We start from the raw sequence: 19,315 nt of genomic DNA on the forward strand, positions 1-19,315 counted from the left end.
GCGGAAAATCTCTCTCACTGTTAAGCTAACATGTGTCCTAACCGGTTAAGCGAATTCTGTTACGGAATTTGGTTCGAGTCTGGGCTGCAGACTGTTGCATTTAATTTAAAAAAAACCTGATATAAAAAACGAAACAAATAAAATGACTTTGCCATCTCATAAAAACTATTATTCCAATTGATTAACAATACACTCTTTCAATTAAATTGCTCACGTCAGATATATAAATAATTTTATCTTAAGAAGGAGTACAGTTTTAAAGCCATTGTGCCCTGACTAAGCGCTTGAGCATTGGTTGAAAACTTGGCTAGTACCTGGATGTTCAAAAACAGAACTTTTAAAATCGAACATTTCTTTAGAATTTGTTTCTCTGTTAAATTGAAATGTTCATAAGAAGAATAAACCATAGTCTTCTGCAAAAACGTTTATGCTTTTAGATAATAATTTCCAAATTTGTTTTTTATATTTTTAATTATATATCCTTCTTTATTTACCAGTAAAAGCGCTATAAAAACTTATTTGTTAGTAAAACCGCCTCATCATTTTGTTACGCATCATTTCATATTGAATGAAAATTAAATGCAAAAAAAATCGGTCATGTCGACAGAATCCACCGAATCACAATATCATCCTTTTGCCTGTCACCTGTGCACCTTGGGTCACTCCACTGCTGCTCCTTGGCCCACTGACCCGGCTGTCAGTCAGCGAGATGACTCCAGCTGAAATTGCCCTGAAATCGCGTCCAAAAATCAATTTTCACAATTTGGAGCAACCATGTTCGTCGGCCTGGCAGAGATGGGCTGATAACTAAAGTGCAGGGCAGGAGTGCACAGGCAACTCGAAAAAAGCTTAAACACAAAGCTACATCAGTGATCCATCGCCTCGGGCGGCAGGACGATGTTGCAGCCCAGGAGACCGCGTCCACTCCACGTTTTCGGCACCAGGATGAGGTCCAACTGCTGCTCGCCGCGCTTCACTTTCAGCTGGACATTCTGGCTCTGCATGTTGCGCACCAGCTCGCCAATCTGGGCGAGATCTCCCTTGAAGTTGCCGCTATTGATGGAGCCAAAGCGGAGGATGGCATCGCCGGCACAGAGACCCTTAAATGGTAAAGATGGCCCATCTCAATGCTGTGATCTTCGCTTGTTTACTACATTCACTCACAGCTCTTTCGGCGGGCGAATCGGGACTGACCAGATTGACCACCACGATGGCGCGTGCAGGAGCAAGATCCGTGATATTAGCGCCACCGGGTGAACGGTCGCTGTCCAGGTCCAAAGCGGAGGCGCGGTTCACCAGCTCCGGATCTGTGGTGGCAATCTCGCTGTGATATTGGTTGAGCAGCGTCTGGATCTGGTTCATCAGCTCCTTGTGGTCGTTCTGCAGGCAGATGATCGTCTGTCGCGCCAGGCGCACCTGGTAAACGTCGATGTCGTTGCGCGGAAAACCCTCGGCGTCCACCAGTGGTCCACTCATGCCCACATTGTCGTTCTGGAAGGAAGATATCATTATCAATGCTATACAGCATAAACAAAAGAATGTACTCAAAATACAATTGTGTATATACCCTACACCAAAGCATAGGATAATGCTGTAATGCTTGCCCAAGTGGACATACCCTAACCAACAGTAGGGTATTGAATATATCAACATTTGGCTTGGCGGTCCGTCCAAGTTGAAGAACCTGCGATCATGAATATCCACGGTGGTGCGTCACCAACAGCTTGCCACAGTGTGCATACCCTATCCCGGATGCAGGGTATCCCCGGATGAGCAAGCGAATTTACTTACGGCGGCCAGGATCTGTCCGTTTCTGTTGATCTGCGCCTCCAGCTGCTTTTTAGCGTTAATCAGACGCTCCAGGCGCTCCTTGGTCGTCGTCCCAGCGGCCATGACTTCCACTTCGATTCGAGTTATTCCAGCGTTCGTCCCGAAAAATACAAATTTATTATTTTTCGTTAATGTTTTTTTTTTTCAGCAGCGACAGTAGCAACAACAACCAGTGCTCGTGCAGCCCTGGTTGCCCGCGACCAGTGTGACCGTATTGCGGCGAACTTACTTTGGCCAAAAACTAATTGTTAAACAATTTTTCGGAAGGGGAAAAGAACAAATTGAACGGCGAGAGTAAACACAGGAATTCACAAATTTCTATGAGAAACAGATCGCACGACGGTGAAACGAAAGGGGGGAACGCCTTTCCAGCGGACATCGCAGAATAGACGACGGGCGACGAGGGACCTCGAAAAATCGCACGGCAATCAATTCGAGTGTGTGCGAATTGATTACAAAAATAAAGGTATTTCGAGAGGTGAGCGATAAAAGCGCGTGTGTGCCTGGTGAGGATTAGGTGTAGCCATGAACTAACCAAACGTTTTGCAGCCACAGGCAACACAGGGACCACACCGTCCACTCCCATCCGCCGGAGTGGGGCTGCCACCTGCGATATGTGATCATTGGGGCTCCGCGGAGGTTTATGCAATGTTCTAGCTCTCGGCCAGTCGGAGGTAAAGCAGCCGGTGGAGCAGAAGCAGGAGGGGCAGGAGCAACAGGCCAGATGACTGTGACCACCATGGAGGCACAGGTCAAGGCAGCACACCATCATCATCTACATCATCCCACGGGCGGAGGGGCCCAGCACAAGGTGGAGGAGGAGGAGCCGGATCCTGTTGAGGACGAGATGACCGTACTGCTGGCCAATAAGAACTTTCACTATGACGTCGCCTCCGATCTGGACGACGACGCTTTTGTGGAGCTCAAAGAAGACACCGCCCAAGCGGATGATGCGGGCGCGGGCGTTGGCTTCTACAATCCGGATGAACTGCTGCTCGATGACCAGCCACATCCGCAAGTCACGTGGCTGGACGACGACGAGATCGAGACGCTCGATCGCGTGACGCTGGACATGGGTAATATGTTCTTCAATCGCGTCGACAGCCAGGACATCATCTATCAGCAGAAAAAGAAGAGCATTAAGATGGTGGGCAAGTACATAATGGGCGATGTTCTCGGCGAGGGATCGTACGGCAAGGTGAAGGAGGCCATGAACTCGGAGAACCTGTGCCGCCTGGCCGTCAAGATCCTGACTAAGCGGAAGTTGCGCCGGATTCCCAACGGCGAACAGAACGTAACGCGCGAGATCGCCTTGCTGAAGCAGCTGAAGCATCGACATGTCGTGGAGCTGGTCGATGTTTTGTACAACGAGGAGAAGCAGAAAATGTACTTGGTCATGGAGTACTGTGTCGGCGGGCTGCAGGAGATGATTGACTATCAGCCAGACAAGCGGATGCCGCTGTTTCAGGCGCACGGTTACTTCAAACAGCTAGTCGACGGCCTGGAGTACTTGCACAGCTGCCGGGTCATCCACAAGGATATCAAGCCAGGCAACCTGCTGCTCTCCCTGGATCAAACGCTGAAGATATCCGACTTCGGTGTGGCGGAGCAACTGGATCTGTTCGCACCTGACGACACATGCACGACGGGCCAAGGTTCTCCGGCCTTCCAGCCACCGGAGATTGCCAACGGACACGAGACGTTCGCCGGCTTCAAGGTGGACATCTGGTCCAGCGGAGTGACTCTGTAAGCCTTCCTTGTATAATATCATGTATTAAATGTATATACTGTACTAATCTAACGGATTTGCAGCTACAATTTGGCCACTGGACAGTATCCCTTCGAGGGCGACAATATCTACCGACTGCTGGAGAACATCGGGCGAGGTCAGTGGGAGGCGCCCGCGTGGCTATACGAAATGGACGCGGACTTTGCCAACCTGATTCTCGGCATGCTTCAGGCTGATCCCAGTAAACGCCTCTCTCTGCAGGAAATACGCCACGACACGTAAGTAGGAATATTCCTTGATTGCACTTCATGATAACTGATTGTTATAATCTGCTTTTAGTTGGTTCCGATCCGCACCGGTTAAGACCGGCCCACCGATACCCATTCCCCCCCTGAAGGGTGACAAATACCGCAACTCCACGGTGATACCTTACTTGGAAGCTTACCACTACGGCACCCAGGAGGAGGATGTCTACTTTACAGAACACGACGTAAATCGTACGTACCAACATCAATCTAATGCCGAGTGAACTACTTTCATGGTTACCTTTACAGAGGAGCTCGCCCGCCAAGCGGCAGCTGCTGCCTCCGAAATTCGGGCCAAACAGTCGGCGGCAGCCCTAGCCGCCTGCCACACCTACGAACCGCCCTCCACAAGTGCCGCAGCCGCCAGCAATTCGCTGGGCAACGGTAGCAGAGAGGAGGCGCCCGTCAAGAAGAAGGGATCGGCACTGAAGAGGCGCGCCAAGAAGCTGACGTCCTGCATCTCCGTGCGCAAGCTGAGCCACTGCCGAACTTCGTAGGCGCCTTAGATGCCTCCACTAAACATAGATGCTAAGATTTATCGAAAGGAATAACTTTGTTAACAAATTGTGAGCAACTTTTTGGTTTTGTTTTCCCGTTTTTATTCTGTTGTCCTACATTCGCCAAGTATTTGTAACCATAGAATCATGTAGGAAATTCAGGCGCAACCTCGTACCGCCCGAGCAGCAGGAGCAGCAGCGGTCGCATCAACAGCAGCAACAGCCCGCATCAGCGGAGTTGGCTGTGGAATTGGGGAGCTATGGGAGCGACACGAAAGCTATATATCCATGTGACAATACTGTGTATTATATGAAACAAATGAATGCGTAAATTAGTCGTTAATATATTATGATGTACTGAAGGCAGCCGAGGATTGCCGGAGGAGACGGTGCCCATTGGTGCGTCGCACACATAAAGAAATATGTTCAAGTGAAATTGTTTGTTGGCTTCGTTATATTCTAAACTACACACGACGAATGATGCGATTTTCAGGCGCCGTCGGTACAATAACTGCTGGACAGTATTTGCAAGGCCTAGGTTGAGATTTTAATTTTTACAAACCAATGAAACGAAAATAAAAGAACCCATTGAATATCAAAATACAAACACTGCATTTAGTTCGCACATTTCGCACATTCCAAATTCCACACTCAACACTCGCAGACGCTCCATTATTCCATGCACACACGCTCATGCTCACACTACAACATTAGGCTAGCTAACTACGTTTGCTTAATCTATTTCAACGATCTGCAGCCGGGCCGTCGGATCTGGCTCTGAGTCGCCCTCCATCAGCTCGCCCATGATGAACATCTGATGGTAGTGGGGGCCCAGGGTGGACAGCTTACGCTGCATTAGGTGGCGCAACGGGTCCACATATTGCGGCGGCACCTTGGCCAGCTGTGTATTCGTGTTGCGCCAGTGCAGCCCGTTGTTGTCCACGTGAAACAGCGCCGGCGAGGGCACGTGATCTTTAAGATAGTTCCAGATGCACTCGCGCAGCAGCAGGGCAATCTGGAAATGTCATACATTAGTTGGTGCTACTACACAGTTTGGGCAAATAATGGATCTACCTCTGCCGATTCAAAGTGCTCGATGATGAGATGCAGATTGGTGAGTGGAGGTGGAATTAGTTGGCTCATAGCCAGCAGTTGCAGCATCTTCTTGGTGCACAGCATCAGCTCATCGTTCGCAGCAGTGGGCTGGAATCGATTGACTGCAAACGTATAATATGATTAGGCACCTTTATAGAAAATAAGCAAGTAAAGTGACAAGCTCACCATTCTTGCCCCGCCAGTGATGCAAGCAGGTGGCGCACAGTGCGCGCAGTAGCACGGAGGAATAGCAAAGCGCCGGCCTATGACCGGCGATCAGTCCCAAAACAGCCCACAGCACTGGGGAGTTGATGAACGCTCTCCTGATTAGCATGTCCCGCTCCATTGTGACCCTGGTGAACTCCTCATCCGGAAAGGGCAGGCCGTTGTACATGACATCCGTGGAGACCAGCTCGACCAGCAGCAGCGAGACCAGCGAGTAGCCCTCCACGTTGTTGGGCTTCTCCAGATCGGCGCAGCATGCATTCAATGCCTTAAGATACAGCGCCTGCTTCTCCGCATCGCAGTTCCGCTCGCTGGGGGGCAGCACTGGTCGCAGACCTCTGCCTATAATACCGGAATGCAGCACGGAGCGATTCGAGTTGGCGCCAGAGCTGGTGTGCAGATTCTGCAGGATGAGGTGTTCGTGCTCGGGTATCTCAAGCTCATCGAGCTGATACACCTCCAGCTGACCAAGCAAGTGACCGTGATAAAAGAGCGCGCGCTCCACCAGCTCGCGCAGGCAGACGGTTCTCGCGATTTTCCGGGCGGAACACTGCCTCTGCAACAGCGTGTAGGAGCGATGCGAAGCCGCTGCTCGACGGATCACAGCTAGAATGAGATATGGTTAATATATTGAGGCAAGGCTAAGGAACAACTATTGCGCTTACTCTTCTCGGTTAAGCCCACAAAGAAGTACTTTACGCTTAGCGTGGCCAGCTTGAGGACTAATGGAGTGCGCAGGACAGTTGTCCGGCTGCCGGCTTCAATGTTGTTCAACAGATCCACAATGAGATGGGCCAAGCGCATGCGGGTAGCGTCCTCATCATCCACCTTATCTTCTCCCGGCTCCAATTTTGTGCGCTTTCCGTAATCCTTGCCATTGCACAATTCATTGTTGTTATTGCTATTTTTACTTTGCTGCGCCCGGAATTTATCCGCTATCCGCTCGGCGGCATCCCTGTCTATCCTCAGGACCAGTTTGTTAACGGTGCAGTCGAAGATTTGAAGGATTTTGGGAAGACATTCGTTGAGGGCTTGGTTCAAATGCTGCGCTTTGATGTACGGAGCCACATTCTTGCTCTTGTGCATCCTGATGGAGATTATGAATTTGAAACACTAATTATATGTATCTAACAATAGTAATAATTACCTGGCAAGTATGTTTAGGTTGGAGAAAGTGTTAAAGGCTTCTGTGGGTGTGCCCGGCGGAACTGGCAATCGATTGTTAACTTGAACATCCAACGTGATGTCCTCCAAGACCATCTTGAAACCTGGCGTGAATCCCGGAAAGTTAACCATGCCGCTTTGTCCGCCAAGTAAGCGAATTAATGCGCCAATGCCATTGGGATTTTGAGCATACGACTTCTTTAGAAGTTGGGATATAGTTTGGTAGTAAATATTCGGGTGCTGGGATGCTAGAAAAATAGTTCGTAAAGTCTGCCATTTCAATATCTGAAGAACTTTCTACTCACAGACCACCAGCAGTAATCTCACCGCTGTTTGCTGCTCGAAGAGATTGGTGCTGAGGCAGCTCTTCCACAGCATGTACTTGGTTTCCTCATAGGCCAGATCGGCCAGCAACGGGAAGTTCCGCTGGTTGAGCACCCACTGTTCCAGCTCCTGCATCGAATTGTCCAGGAAATCCTGACACCAAACATACTTCTCGGCCATTTTGGCTGCCGTAAGGAGCAACGTCGCTCCACGCTCGTTCAGGCGCAGCACGGCATTATTCAGCGTGGGCTGCATACCGGCAAACATTTTGTTGCTCAGCCACAACGGCGCCTTCTGCACTATCACCTCGCACATGTCCTCGGTATCTACATGACATTGTGTTAGAGAAATAATATATCTCTTTATTCAACCAGTACTTACAGATTTCGACTAGCACATTGACCAAGCTCTGCAGGATCGTGTCCGAGTAGTTGGTGGTGATCAGCAGGAAAGGAACAACGGCCACGTCCAGCGGCTTCTTCGGTGCGAATCCCTCCCTAAGCATCTCACGAAAGGCTGCCCTAAGGTGCTGTTCGTGGCACGAGGTCATATAATCGAGGATGCCCGCCTCCGAATCCAGGTGGCAGCGGTAGTCATCGACGAATCGCTTGATGCCGCACTGTAGAATCTGCATGATGATCTTGTAAGGGAAACAGCCGCCCAATCTCGCCACAATCCAGTCGAAGGTCATGGGAAACCGGTGAAAGGCATTGAGCATGATCTCCACGCAGGCCTCCTCCTCCGGTTGGGTTAACTTTCGGAAACAACTATTTATAAGGGTCATCAGCCCGTGCATGGCGCTGCACTCCAGCCAATAGTTGCAGCTGGCCGTGATGGTCATCCGCCGCTGGGTGTACTTATCGGACAGCTTGGCCACTAGTTCCAGACTCCAGTTGGCGATGAGCGGCGACCAGGCGGGCGGTCCCTTCCACACCAGACTCTGCAGCGCGGTCTTTACCAGATTGAAAGCCTCGTATTCCGGAGCACGTTGCTGCTGCTGGCGATTCCCGGCCAGCTTCACCTGGGATACCGGCATACCGGTCTTTGGGTCGGCCATCTCCGGCGACACATACAGCTGCACACTGATTTCGGCCAGCAGGGCGAAGTATTCGAACACAATGTCTCGCGTGGCGGGCAGCTCCTCCAGGAATCCCAGTCTGCAAATATCCATGGAATTATTTACTACGGGCATCATTATTAACCACCGCGGTTGCTACTCACGCGAGCTTGATGAGATTGGGGCTGGTCAGCAGCTGCGGACAACTGTGCCCATTGCTCACCGTCTCTATGAAGTGCTTAAGCTGATCCAACAGGTTCTGGCGCAGCATTTTGTCGTCCTAGGCATCGGGAACGCAGCACCGAAGTTGGCCAAGTGAGCAAATGCATCGCAGCAGCGGGTCGCTGCGTCTTTCACTCGGAATACCAAAACGACGGGGCACAACTGCAGGCATTTGGAATCCGCCGCCACCTGGCCACACTAAGGCGGCAGAAAATTCGAAATTCTTTAATATCTGAAAATCATAAAATTAACAGAATAATAAATATCTTAGCACTCTAACGTGTCATTACATTCATTATAAACTAGCACCTGAGATTAGTTTAAGATGACACTTTACATTCAAGTTAAATTAAGCTGGAAAAGATTTCTAATCGGAATTATGTGTTTACTACAATGCTAACTTTCGAATCGAGGATGTAATTACTGAGTAATCAAACTGTTTGCTCTTTTTAATACTAAGTAAACGTACTTATAGCTCTATTTTCTAATTTTATAATATTTAACGTGTTTTTGTTTTAAAATATTATCGTAACAGTAGGGAGTGCGAAAAACGGTAACACCAAAACCCAGTTCGTGCATTATTGCACACTCTTTTGGGGCGAATCAAGAGCGAAAGACAACATGGCGTCGAAGCGGCGAATCTGTCTCGCAGTTTGTCGTGCTGTTTGCTTTTTTCTGCTCTGATTTGTACAAATATTCATTCAAGGTGCTCCAGTTTTGCCAAGTATATGTTAATAGAGTACCATAACAATGGTGGCGTCACAGGGGTGCTAGAGTTCGATATCGATAACAGCTCACATTCTCGTCATATGCAACTATCGCTGTACTCTCTGGCCGAGTATCGATACGCAGATATTATCGTCGTGGTCAGACCAACGCTCTAGCGTCGGTCCGCGGAAAATAGCGAAAATTACAATTATCCGGGAAGATATATTGGTCGAAAACTAACTCGTGATCCCCCAATAAATATGCGCAAGAGAAAATTGTATATAAACTGATCGAATGCAGCCAGCGTGCTAAGCACTAAAAGCGAAAAACGCCAGAAACAGAAACAAGGAATTGCAGCGTGAGTGTATAACTTTTTGGTTTTTGCCCCCGCGCTCTTTCTCTCTCTTTGCTGCTCTCTCTCTCCCGCTCTCTTTTGCCCTCTTGCGGCTTCTGTGTTGTCTGCGTGCTAGTGTGTGTGTGTTTGAATTTTACTGTGAATGTGACCGACGGTGTGTTCTCACGTACTCCGTGGATGATTTGCGGCCTTGCCAGGGAATCGGACTATATATCCCGGCAATAGCCCATATTGGATCCCGATTTTGAATACAACTCGGCTGATTTGCTTCTTTCAGTGTCTCCCCTTTTATCGCACTTTATGCAACAACGCATACCGTCGTGTTGAATTTCCTCGCTCTCCGCTGTGTGTGGTTTGTAGGTGTGCGTGTGTTCGAGGTGAGTTAGCCGTCGTCTGTTTTTCTTTTCCCTGCGTTTTGTGTGCGTTTCAATGAAATGCAAAATCGCCAGCGAATATCGCGGAAATGCGCTGCTCCTAAATATTATGTATACATAAATAAAGTATCGAATCAAAACAAAATCGGCTTGCAACAACAACAAAAACATTGCAGAGTGTGGGTGGCGCGTGTAGCGATCAAAATTGCGTGCATGTGTAATGTGTGTGGTGGAGAGACGGCATTTTTCTTTACCACACGCCTCTTCTTCTTTCCCACAATACACTGCAATTTTTGCGATTCTGTTTTGCGCCTGCCATTCGCAATAATTTTATTGAATGAACCGCAAAAGAGACGGCCCAAAAAGCGATGTACTTGCCAGACGTTGTGTCTGTGTGCGTCCAAGTGTCTGTAGCGCGTTGTGTGTGTATCGCGTATGAAAATACATCAACTGTTGGGCATCAACAAAAAAACGGAATCAAAAATTTATAATAAAAAATGAAAGGAAATTAGCTGACTTTGTAATCGCAATCGGAGAGTGTTTACTTGCTAAATTTTCGAGTTCTCCGCCCGTCTCTTTCCCTTCATCCCTCCTGCCTTCACCGCCAATACCACCCCAAAAAATTGCATACATGCACACACGCCTTCGGTTGTGCGAGTGGTTTAGTGTGTGAGCGCGCGCGTATTCTGCACACATTGTCATGCATGCAAAAAACAAGATACGACGCGTTCGCAATCGTTAGATTCCGTCTCCCCCAATTCATGGCGTTTCATTGCTGGGGGCGAAAGTAAGAAGATAACGAAAGGGATATGCGAACCACTTCCTAATGAAGTCCTGCATCCTTAGCTTTTGGATTCCCACCTCTTCGCCTTCTCCTTCTTCACACGGACACTTGCAGCGTTCGCGCCCATGCGTGTGTATGTGTGCGAAGAACAGGAAGAGAGCAGCGAGACTCCAATTATCCATTTACAGTTGCGGTTGAAATGATGGAGCATAGTTGTATTATTTGTATTCACACAATTACCGGTGGTATTTAAAGTCTTAACAATATTTATTAATTTCCTGCTACCTTCCTAAATTTTATTCATAGTTTTAATACTGTACCCAAGTACCTTAAGTTCCCTAATCAGATGTAAACTTGTTGATAGGCATAATTCCTATCTTAGTTTGTATTTTTGTCTACTATAACCTAAACTTAATTCTACTACGAATTTAATTACAACATACTAAGACTGTAATCTACAAACCAAACGAAAATGCCTTGAATAAAAGAGGTCTAGTGATTCATAATACGATTTGCACACGTGTTATTAACTAGGTAGTAGCGAAATAGAGTCAAAAAGGCCACCGACTTGTTCACAACTGTATCTCTTACTAACTTCCCTATAAAAACTAATTGTTGCTGGGGCGAAAAAATACTGCCAAGTTGTCATATTTGCCGGACTTTATTGATGACTCGACTCCAGAGCTCTATATTTCGCACACAGATTTTCTCTCGGCACTTTTCGCAACCTTCTGCGGCCGCTGGTTATTAATAAAAATTAATAATAAACGAAATCTGTGGCGCTGTGCGGCACTTGGACACACTTATGTACACATGAGCATTCTCGTGTTTTTCGCAGCTGATTGCGTAAACGAAACCGCTCGCTACGTTTGTTTTGAATTGCTACTTTTGTTTTGGTACCGATTCAGACTTGGAATCCGATTCAGTTACAGATTGAGATTGAGATTGAGATACTCAGGCTCTCCGCCTGGGCTTCAATTCTCCTGCGGGCGTTATCAGTGGCCTATGGCGCTTTATTGGAATTACCATGGAAGTGGGAACTTAATCGCTGTGCAAATCGCTTCGAAACAGCGCAGCACGCATTTTCCCCGACGTCTTGCAACCTTGGGCGAGTGGCACTGCGGGCGGTGGGTGGTGAGCGGTTGGGTGATCTAGAGTGACGTAAATATTTGTGGTGGACAGTCAACATTGAGGTGGCGCTCTTCAACGATGACGTAGCTTTTGCCACTTCTGTTTACTCGCACATTATTTCACACACTTCTCCATTGATTTTCGCCGTGCAGATAACGAAATAGTGGACTGATTGTTAACTGTGTATAAATGAAAATATGGGTATGATATGTGTTTATTTACACTTTTTTTCTGTGTACGAGAATGGTTAGATTACTCCCCTTCCTCGTTTTGAGTCACCCGCTCTCTGGCCCTCGCCGCTGTTTGTTTTCTTCGCGCGCGTGTTTGCTCTCGCCGTGGGGCGAAAGCGCAGCGATAATAGTGGCTCAGATATAGTGTATACTATATGTATAGTAAACCTACTCATACCGAAAACCCCATCGCACAGATACGGATACATTTACAGATACACGCGCGCACTGCGGAAGGCCTAGATCTAATGGAAAACGCTAAATGTTTGTAAACAGACCGGGCACATTTCTTTTCTTTTCTTAATTATTTTTTGCATTTCGCATTTTAGTTGGCATGGTCTTCTCACGGCTTCTCTCTCTTCACACATCTTTCTTCCGAAAATACACTCACACACACGCACACCGAACGTAGCTTTCACATTTTCATTCATCGCAATCTTCGCCATGAAGTGTTGCAAAGGCCCCAAGATAAGATATAGGATGCACTTGGATACCTTAACCTCACCTTTTTGCGACAATAGCACACGAATAATCCAATTTTTTGTATGACGTTGTTGGGCGAACAATTTTATAAGTCTTGGAAAGGAATTTCTGTGCTGTGTTGATACACAAAACAACAAAATAATAAAAAATTATAAATGGTATTGAACTACTGTACTAGTGAATAGTTTGAACCAGACTTTAAATTAAAGGCAATTATGATGTTGAAAATATTTAAGTACCTTTATGCATGCATATAGTTAAAATACAATTTTTTAGATAACAAACAACATATGCGTTTACTGTCATTAAAAAAGGGATTATAAAACCATAAAAAAAGGATTTCGAAAAAGTAGTGTTTTTTAATATTGTATGATCTTTGAACGTTTTTTTTTTTAATTGTTTTATTTTCCTAACTTGCAGTGCAGTCTCGTCGTGCGCCCATCCCAATCCCATCAGACCCCACCCGGCGTTGGAGTGCAAGAATAACATGGATATAGAAGTCAAGCATAAAGATTAGCCGAATCCTTTGAATTTTAAATTCAAGATCCTAATTTAAATTAGCTAAGTAGCATAGCCTAGCCAATAGTCCCTAGCCAGAGGAACGGTTCCAAGCCGCAAGCACTCGCGTTCATAGTCCCGATCGAAATTCAAACGAATCCCAAGGGCACCAACAGCGTGTAGAACCGCAGAAGCACAGCAAGGAGGAACATCATCATGACGACTGACACCCGCCGACGCGTCAAGCTGTACGCGCTGAATGCGGAACGGCAATGGGATGATCGTGGCACTGGCCACGTGTCATCCACCTATGTGGAAAGACTAAAAGGTGGGTTTACGAAATTAATGAAGCCTTGCGAAGTGATTTAAGTTTCCTATTGCTCACTAACAACTTACAGGCATCTCGCTTTTGGTGCGAGCCGAATCCGATGGATCTCTACTTTTGGAGAGCAAGATACAACCGGACACCGCATACCAGAAGCAACAGGATACGCTGATCGTGTGGTCCGAGGGGGATAACTTTGATCTGGCCCTGAGTTTCCAGGAAAAGGCGGGCTGCGACGAAATATGGGAAAAGATATGTCAGGTAAGCGTCGTTGAATAAGCATATGCAGTTATAAATGTGCTTATCTATATATCAATGAACTTAAACAATTTCTATATGGTTTTCACATCAATTGCCAACTAAAACTTTTGCAGGTGCAAGGCAAGGATCCATCTGTAGAAATAACTCAAGACATCGTCGAAGAGTCTGAGGATGAGCGGTTTGAGGACATGTCGGATACTGCGCCACCCATTGAGCTACCACCCTGCGAGCTTTCCCGGCTGGAGGACATCTCGGAAACGATACAAAGCTGTCTCTCCACGCCGCTGCGAAAGGAAAAGTTGTCGATGGCTCTGGAGTCGGAGAGCTATATCAAGAAGCTGCTGAACTTGTTCCACGTGTGTGAGGACCTGGACAATACCGAGGGCCTGCATCACCTTTTTGAGATCTTCAAGAACATCTTCTTGCTAAATAAGAACGCGCTCTTTGAGATTATGTTTGCGGATGATACCATCTTTGATGTGGTCGGGTGCCTGGAGTACGATCCGAGTGTGTCTCAGCCCAAAAAGCATCGACAGTATCTGAAGCAGTTAGCCAAGTTCCGCGAGGCAGTGCCGATTAAAAACCTGGACCTGCTGGCTAAGATTCACCAGACGTTCCGGGTGCAGTACATCCAGGACATTATCCTGCCCACACCATCGGTCTTTGTCGAAGACAACATGCTGAACACCCTGTCCAGCTTCATCTTCTTCAACAAGGTGGAGATTGTCACGATGATCCAGGACGACGAGCGGTATCTCCTGGATGTGTTTGCTGTTCTCACCGATCCCACCACCGGAGACGCGAAACGCCGCGACACAGTTCTCTTCCTCAAGGAGTTCTGCAACTATGCCCAGAACCTGCAGCCGCAGGGCAAGGACTCGTTCTACAAAACTCTCACCTGCCTAGGCATTCTGCAGGCGCTGGAACTCACTCTCGTGATGAACGACAAGAAGACCAAATCGGCCTCCATCGACATCCTCACGGCCATCGTAGAGTTCTCGCCTCTGGTAGTGCGCAATTACACGCTCAACCAGGCCAATCGGCCAGAAGTGGTAAGTTAACCTGGAATATGAAGATAGTCTAGATATGACTATGATTTACATGATTTCTTTTTTTTTTCACACCAGGAGCGTATGCTACTGAACATTGCCATCGAACAAATGCTGAATGACTCGGAGCCGGAGCTTGGAATTGCGGTGCAGCTAATGGGTATCGTCAAGATTCTGTTGGAGCCGGAAAACATGCTCACCGAGAAGGGCGATTTTCTCAACTTCTTTTACAAATACAGTGTGCAAACGTTAGTGGGTAAGTGCGAGTACTCTATACCAGCATATTCTAGAGACTAACTGCTTAATGGGTTATAGCCCCGGTGATACTTAACACGATAGGCGACCGTCCGCAAAACGAGGACTATCAGACGGCCCAGCTGCTGGGAATCGTCCTGGACATTCTTTCGTTCTGCGTGGAACACCACAGTTATCACATTAAAAACTTTTTGTTGCAAAAGGATCTCCTCAAGCGAATACTGGTGCTAATGAAGAGCACACATACGTTCCTTGTCCTCGGCGCTCTGCGATTACTGCGCAAGATAATTGCACTTAAAGATGAGTTTTACAATAGGTAAGCGTCCCCAAAAACTCTTATGGTTAAACAATATAACCAACTTACCTTACTTACAGACACATTGTCAAGTGCAATCTGTTTGCGCCGGTGGTAGATGCCTTCATTCGCAACAACGGCCGATACAACCTTCTGGAGTCAGCAATTCTGGAGCTGTTTGAGTTTATAAAACTCGAGGATATCCGCACTCTGTGCGTTTACTTCGTGGAGAACTTCAGCAAGATATTTGATGAAATCGAATACGTGCAGACATTTAAGTACTTGAAGAATCGCTACGATCAGTACCAGGATCGGCTTAAGGACCGCGACAAGATGGAAAACCGAACTGACGGGTAAGTTTTGCTGCAGCGCCTTGTGCTACAACACAATGTGAAAATATTTGGCTGTATTATCTTAAAGTGGCCTGCCCATCATCCGTAGCGGTGGCCGGTTTCGTCGGGATCAGCGGCAAATGGAGGAGGAAGAGGAAATGTGGTTTAACGAGGAGGACGATTTCACCGAGGAAATCGACACATACAACAATGTCATGAAATGTTAGTACTAAATTAATATCGTTTTAGCATTACCAAACCAAATATATTGTGGCGAATATCTAAGCAAAAAAGCTAATATTCAAAAACATTACATTATTATTTATGTACCATTGATGAATTGTAAATATATTCCGATCTCGACTTGCAGCCGTCAGCGAAAAGAATGGCCCGCAAACGCAAAACCAGCAGAAATCCTCTCCGCCACACAGCACGTCGCCGCACAGTGGATTGTTGGGAAGCCTGAGCACCACCGCGTCATCCACTGCCACATCCGCCACGTCAGGTGCACCGGTGGCCAGCGGCAGCAGTAGCCCCGAGGCCATCTCCGCCGACGAGCAGACGCAGGCGGCGGTGCATTTGGCTGCCGCTGCCCTTCAGCACCACCAGCAACAGCAACAGCAGCAGCAGCAGAACCCATTCCAGCAACAGACACAGCCCGAGATCGCGGAGCTACAACAGCAGCTGAGCAGCGTGGAAGCGCCTCAAAGCCAGGAGTTGGAGCTGTCACAATCGGCCGCCGCCAGTGCATCGCCCACTTCGTCATCCTCGTCTCTGGAAGCCTCGACGTCCTCTTCATCGGCGTCATCGTCTTCATCCTCGTCGTCCTCGTCCTCGCCGCCCGGCTCATCGGCCGCAGCATCGCTATGCGATTCGGCGACAGTAGCCGCCGTGGCAGCATCACAGTTTCTCTCAACGATCGCCACAGCCATGGCGGCCTCTGTGACGGCGGCGGCGGCAACAAACAGCTCCCCGAGCATTTCGCCAGCTCCAGCTGTGTCCAGTCCGGATATCGAGAACGCCGACGCCCAGTTGCCGCCCAGCGATGACGCCAGCAGCCCGGCCAGTGGGGAGCAAGACGCTAACAGCACGGAAGGTACCAGCAGTGAGGCCGACAAGACGACGGCCAAAAAGGTAAGTTGTGGAACCCATAAAATGGGAATGTCATAGTGTTTTCTGTAGTATTACTTGTGAATTGTGGATTTTATCTTCAAAATGCGTGCTTAAATATTTCTATAATGAATCAATGTTTAAGTTGTAAATATAGGAGCATTGGCAAATATTTAAATAAAAAGCTAAAATTCCCTCACAAACTTGAAGCAACAATATGCCTGCATGTATGGGTATACAATTACCTTCTATTCTGTGACGATTAAAGTGCACGACTATTATAAGAAGTTTAAGTAGCGTTACGTATGAATAACAAATGTGTGGATGCATTAATTATATTATTTTCGTTACCATAAACAGGGTCTGGTGGACTATGAGAGTGATTCTGGCGAAGATGACTACGAGGAGGATGAGTACTCCGAGGGGCCACAAGCACAAAAGCGCGCGCGTCAGGCATAGTTGGCCGATGACGAGCACAGCGGCATCAATTATAAATTAGTACACACATAACAGAATACAAGAAACCACGGCAAACAACAAGCAACAAACAACACACAGACCCCACACACCAACACCAACGAATGTTAGGATTGCATTGGCGGCAACGACATACAGCACAGTAGGCAAGCAAGCAAATAGCCGTACGATGTAAGATCGAACAAGAAAGCATAAATTTAAATTTTAGCATAAAATTTATTTTAAAGGAGAAGCAAAAACACCTAAAGTAAACGAGAAATTATAAATCTTACTTTACTAAATTAAATAACTACATATAGATATATATATATATATTCAAATATATATGCATATGAAAACACAGATAACTATAACTGATCAGCATCCACAAGCAGAGATGTAGTTGAGTGCGTGTTGTTGGAAAGTTGGCAAAGCAAAGCATTAACGAAACAAACCAAAATAAATTGTATTTAGTAGTTAAATCCCCCTCTCTCCAAACTGATATGAACAGCAGCAGCAGCGCCAGCGCAATGGAGGTGTGGTCAGGTGGTGAGGGAGATTTGTATACAGCCAGCGCCAGCACATCCATTTGCAATGTCTATCGTATGAGATCGTATGAGTTAACAGATCCTGTGAAGTTGGCTGCTGGCCCAGAATGTTTGTGCAATACTTTCGTGTCGATATTTAAATAACAATTGCAAAAGGGTGTATTTAGTTCTAAAGCCTAGACTTAACCATTTTTACGATCCTTCTCACCATTGAGATGGATTTTCTGCCAATTGTACTATCACTATCACGATACAGCGCTGTTTTCACTTGACAATTTCATTAAATAATTCTTATCGCGAAAGCATTTTATGAAAGTTTCTATTGCAAGCAGTGCTGTAAATAGATGTTTTTAATTTTAAAATTTAAACTATTCCCACAGCAGTAAAATGTTTTTTTTTCCATTAGGATTGCTTCTGTTTTTTGTGTAATTGCGATTGTTTTCTGAATATCAACCAGATTGCCAGGGCCAACTTGACGAAGTTTGTTAGCCGGCCCCTTGAGTTAAATGCAGATAACACTTGAACCCAATGAACCTTGTATATAATTTAGTCACTCTCAATGCGCGATTAGTTGATAACTGCCCTTGCACCACTGACGCCGACATTAAACGCATATATTTGCACTTGGAGATATCGAAATCTTTGCACATTATCGTGCTGTTCGAAATCCAGAGTCTTGAGATGTGTTGTCTGTGTAATTGACTGTGTAATTACAAACAATTGTTGCGCTATCCTTGCATTATTGAAACACACAAACAAAAACACAACACACATCAATAAATTATTAATGATAATGATAACAAATAGGACGTAAAGTTAAACTAATGTGGGGCAAACAGACATCAGCAAGCAGAGATAACAATAAAATAAAGTCTTAAGTAAAATAGTCTTCTTGAGTTTTCGAGTAAGTTTTTTTCGTATTTAACTATAATATTAATTTGTATTTAACGAATGTAGTAGGGCTCACTTGGAACCAATCCAATCCAATTCAATCCACACTCATACGCTCGCTCACACACTGAAACCAATTGACATCCCACAGCTACACTGACAGAAAGTAATAAAGTTATTTGTTAATAATCGTATTTGCCATGTGCGTTGCGTACTGTACTACATTTATTTATTTTAGTGTTTAAAGAACTTGTCACTGCAAACGGTTTCCCCCGAGCAACCGATCGTTCCCACTCCCGAAGTCCACGATCTATACCTATGATAGTACACCAATAAAATAGACGGGGAATACGTGTATCCAAACATTTGTCCTTCCAAGTTGATGTTTTTGTTTGTTTGATTGAGCAGCATTAACAAGAACAAGGATAACAACAAGAAACAGAAACGAAAACAAAACAAAATGATAATGAAAACGATAACGAAAACTAAGCGTAAACGTAAAGCGACAACACTATAGTTTATACATAGTATTTATATGAATCGTGTATTGTATATGATATGCTGTCTAATCCCTAATCCTAACACATACCCATTACGTCTATAATTTGAATATTTTATTTAGTTGTTAAAACATCCGTGCGTAAAATGCGATATATATAACTCTATATTATTATTATGAGTAAATTAAATAATAGTTTTTAATAGTTTTTAAACAGAAACAAATGGCAAAGCTCTCAAGTTGTTATTTTATTCAATATAGCAGCAAATACCTGACTGTCAGG

General features: G+C 46.1%; 4 protein-coding genes across 16 annotated transcripts; 2 read left to right on the forward strand and 2 right to left on the reverse strand.

Moving 5' to 3' along the window:
• Window positions 1-455: 455 nt before the first annotated feature.
• Window positions 456-2,045, reverse strand: CG9588 (uncharacterized protein). The gene is made up of 3 exons (NM_142044.4): window positions 1,792-2,045; window positions 1,165-1,491; window positions 456-1,100 (listed from the first exon to the last, which is right to left on the reverse strand). Exons 1-3 carry the CDS (start codon window positions 1,891-1,893, stop codon window positions 867-869), a joined length of 663 nt encoding a protein of 220 aa, NP_650301.1. The 5' UTR covers window positions 1,894-2,045; the 3' UTR covers window positions 456-866.
• Window positions 1,913-4,794, forward strand: Lkb1 (Lkb1 kinase). Of its 9 annotated transcripts, none has more exons than NM_169544.2 (6): window positions 1,913-2,308; window positions 2,380-3,576; window positions 3,643-3,837; window positions 3,899-4,056; window positions 4,114-4,430; window positions 4,505-4,794. In NM_169544.2, exons 2-5 carry the CDS (start codon window positions 2,474-2,476, stop codon window positions 4,359-4,361), a joined length of 1,704 nt encoding a protein of 567 aa, NP_731843.1. In that variant the 5' UTR covers window positions 1,913-2,308; window positions 2,380-2,473; the 3' UTR covers window positions 4,362-4,430; window positions 4,505-4,794. The 9 variants fall into 9 exon arrangements, with proteins under 9 accessions (NP_731843.1, NP_731840.1, NP_731846.1 ...); NM_169541.3 differs by having other exon boundaries at window positions 2,053-2,308; window positions 4,490-4,794; NM_169547.3 differs by having other exon boundaries at window positions 2,053-2,308; window positions 4,515-4,794.
• A 9-nt stretch (window positions 4,795-4,803) lies between these two features.
• On the reverse strand, window positions 4,804-12,574 carry omd (oocyte maintenance defects). 3 transcript variants are annotated; one of them, NM_142046.2, is made up of 9 exons: window positions 12,536-12,574; window positions 8,391-8,680; window positions 7,551-8,326; window positions 7,151-7,495; window positions 6,829-7,093; window positions 6,347-6,768; window positions 5,643-6,287; window positions 5,436-5,578; window positions 4,952-5,376 (listed from the first exon to the last, which is right to left on the reverse strand). In NM_142046.2, the coding sequence occupies exons 2-9, from the start codon at window positions 8,495-8,497 to the stop codon at window positions 5,095-5,097; spliced, it is 2,985 nt and encodes a 994-aa protein (NP_650303.1). In that variant the 5' UTR covers window positions 8,498-8,680; window positions 12,536-12,574; the 3' UTR covers window positions 4,952-5,094. The 3 variants fall into 3 exon arrangements, with proteins under 3 accessions (NP_001262542.1, NP_650303.1, NP_001262543.1); NM_001275613.1 differs by lacking the exon at window positions 12,536-12,574 and having other exon boundaries at window positions 4,804-5,376; window positions 8,391-8,555; NM_001275614.1 differs by lacking the exon at window positions 12,536-12,574 and having other exon boundaries at window positions 8,391-8,555.
• On the forward strand, window positions 9,285-19,269 carry flfl (falafel). Of its 3 annotated transcripts, NM_169549.2 has the most exons (11): window positions 9,285-9,514; window positions 9,789-9,888; window positions 12,934-13,339; window positions 13,410-13,597; window positions 13,711-14,649; window positions 14,725-14,902; window positions 14,962-15,217; window positions 15,277-15,549; window positions 15,617-15,750; window positions 15,899-16,662; window positions 16,999-17,418. In NM_169549.2, exons 3-11 carry the CDS (start codon window positions 13,228-13,230, stop codon window positions 17,095-17,097), a joined length of 2,943 nt encoding a protein of 980 aa, NP_731850.2. In that variant the 5' UTR covers window positions 9,285-9,514; window positions 9,789-9,888; window positions 12,934-13,227; the 3' UTR covers window positions 17,098-17,418. The 3 variants fall into 3 exon arrangements, with proteins under 3 accessions (NP_731850.2, NP_650304.2, NP_731849.2); NM_142047.4 differs by lacking the exon at window positions 9,789-9,888 and having other exon boundaries at window positions 15,638-15,750; window positions 16,999-19,269; NM_169548.3 differs by lacking the exon at window positions 9,789-9,888.
• Window positions 19,270-19,315: the final 46 nt, after the last annotated feature.

Source organism: Drosophila melanogaster, chromosome 3R (genome assembly GCF_000001215.4).
Source record: "Drosophila melanogaster chromosome 3R".
Taxonomy (NCBI): Eukaryota; Metazoa; Arthropoda; class Insecta; order Diptera; family Drosophilidae; genus Drosophila; species Drosophila melanogaster.

Coding starts and splice junctions, on each gene's coding strand:
- CG9588 (NM_142044.4), bottom strand. CDS start 1,893: ATGGCCGCTGGGACGACGACCAAGGAGCGCCTGGAGCGTCTGATTAAC. Junction 1,492..1,791: donor ACGGACAGATCCTGGCCGCC/GTAAGTAAATTC, acceptor TCTTCCTTCCAG/AACGACAATGTGGGCATGAG. Junction 1,101..1,164: donor ATTCGCCCGCCGAAAGAGCT/GTGAGTGAATGT, acceptor TTACCATTTAAG/GGTCTCTGTGCCGGCGATGC.
- Lkb1 (NM_169544.2), top strand. CDS start 2,474: ATGCAATGTTCTAGCTCTCGGCCAGTCGGAGGTAAAGCAGCCGGTGGA. Junction 3,577..3,642: donor TGGTCCAGCGGAGTGACTCT/GTAAGCCTTCCT, acceptor ACGGATTTGCAG/CTACAATTTGGCCACTGGAC. Junction 4,057..4,113: donor TACAGAACACGACGTAAATC/GTACGTACCAAC, acceptor TTACCTTTACAG/AGGAGCTCGCCCGCCAAGCG.
- omd (NM_001275613.1), bottom strand. CDS start 8,497: ATGCTGCGCCAGAACCTGTTGGATCAGCTTAAGCACTTCATAGAGACG. Junction 7,496..7,550: donor CAATGTGCTAGTCGAAATCT/GTAAGTACTGGT, acceptor AATGTCATGTAG/ATACCGAGGACATGTGCGAG. Junction 5,377..5,435: donor AGCACTTTGAATCGGCAGAG/GTAGATCCATTA, acceptor TGACATTTCCAG/ATTGCCCTGCTGCTGCGCGA.
- flfl (NM_169549.2), top strand. CDS start 13,228: ATGACGACTGACACCCGCCGACGCGTCAAGCTGTACGCGCTGAATGCG. Junction 13,340..13,409: donor CTATGTGGAAAGACTAAAAG/GTGGGTTTACGA, acceptor AACAACTTACAG/GCATCTCGCTTTTGGTGCGA. Junction 15,218..15,276: donor AAAGATGAGTTTTACAATAG/GTAAGCGTCCCC, acceptor CCTTACTTACAG/ACACATTGTCAAGTGCAATC.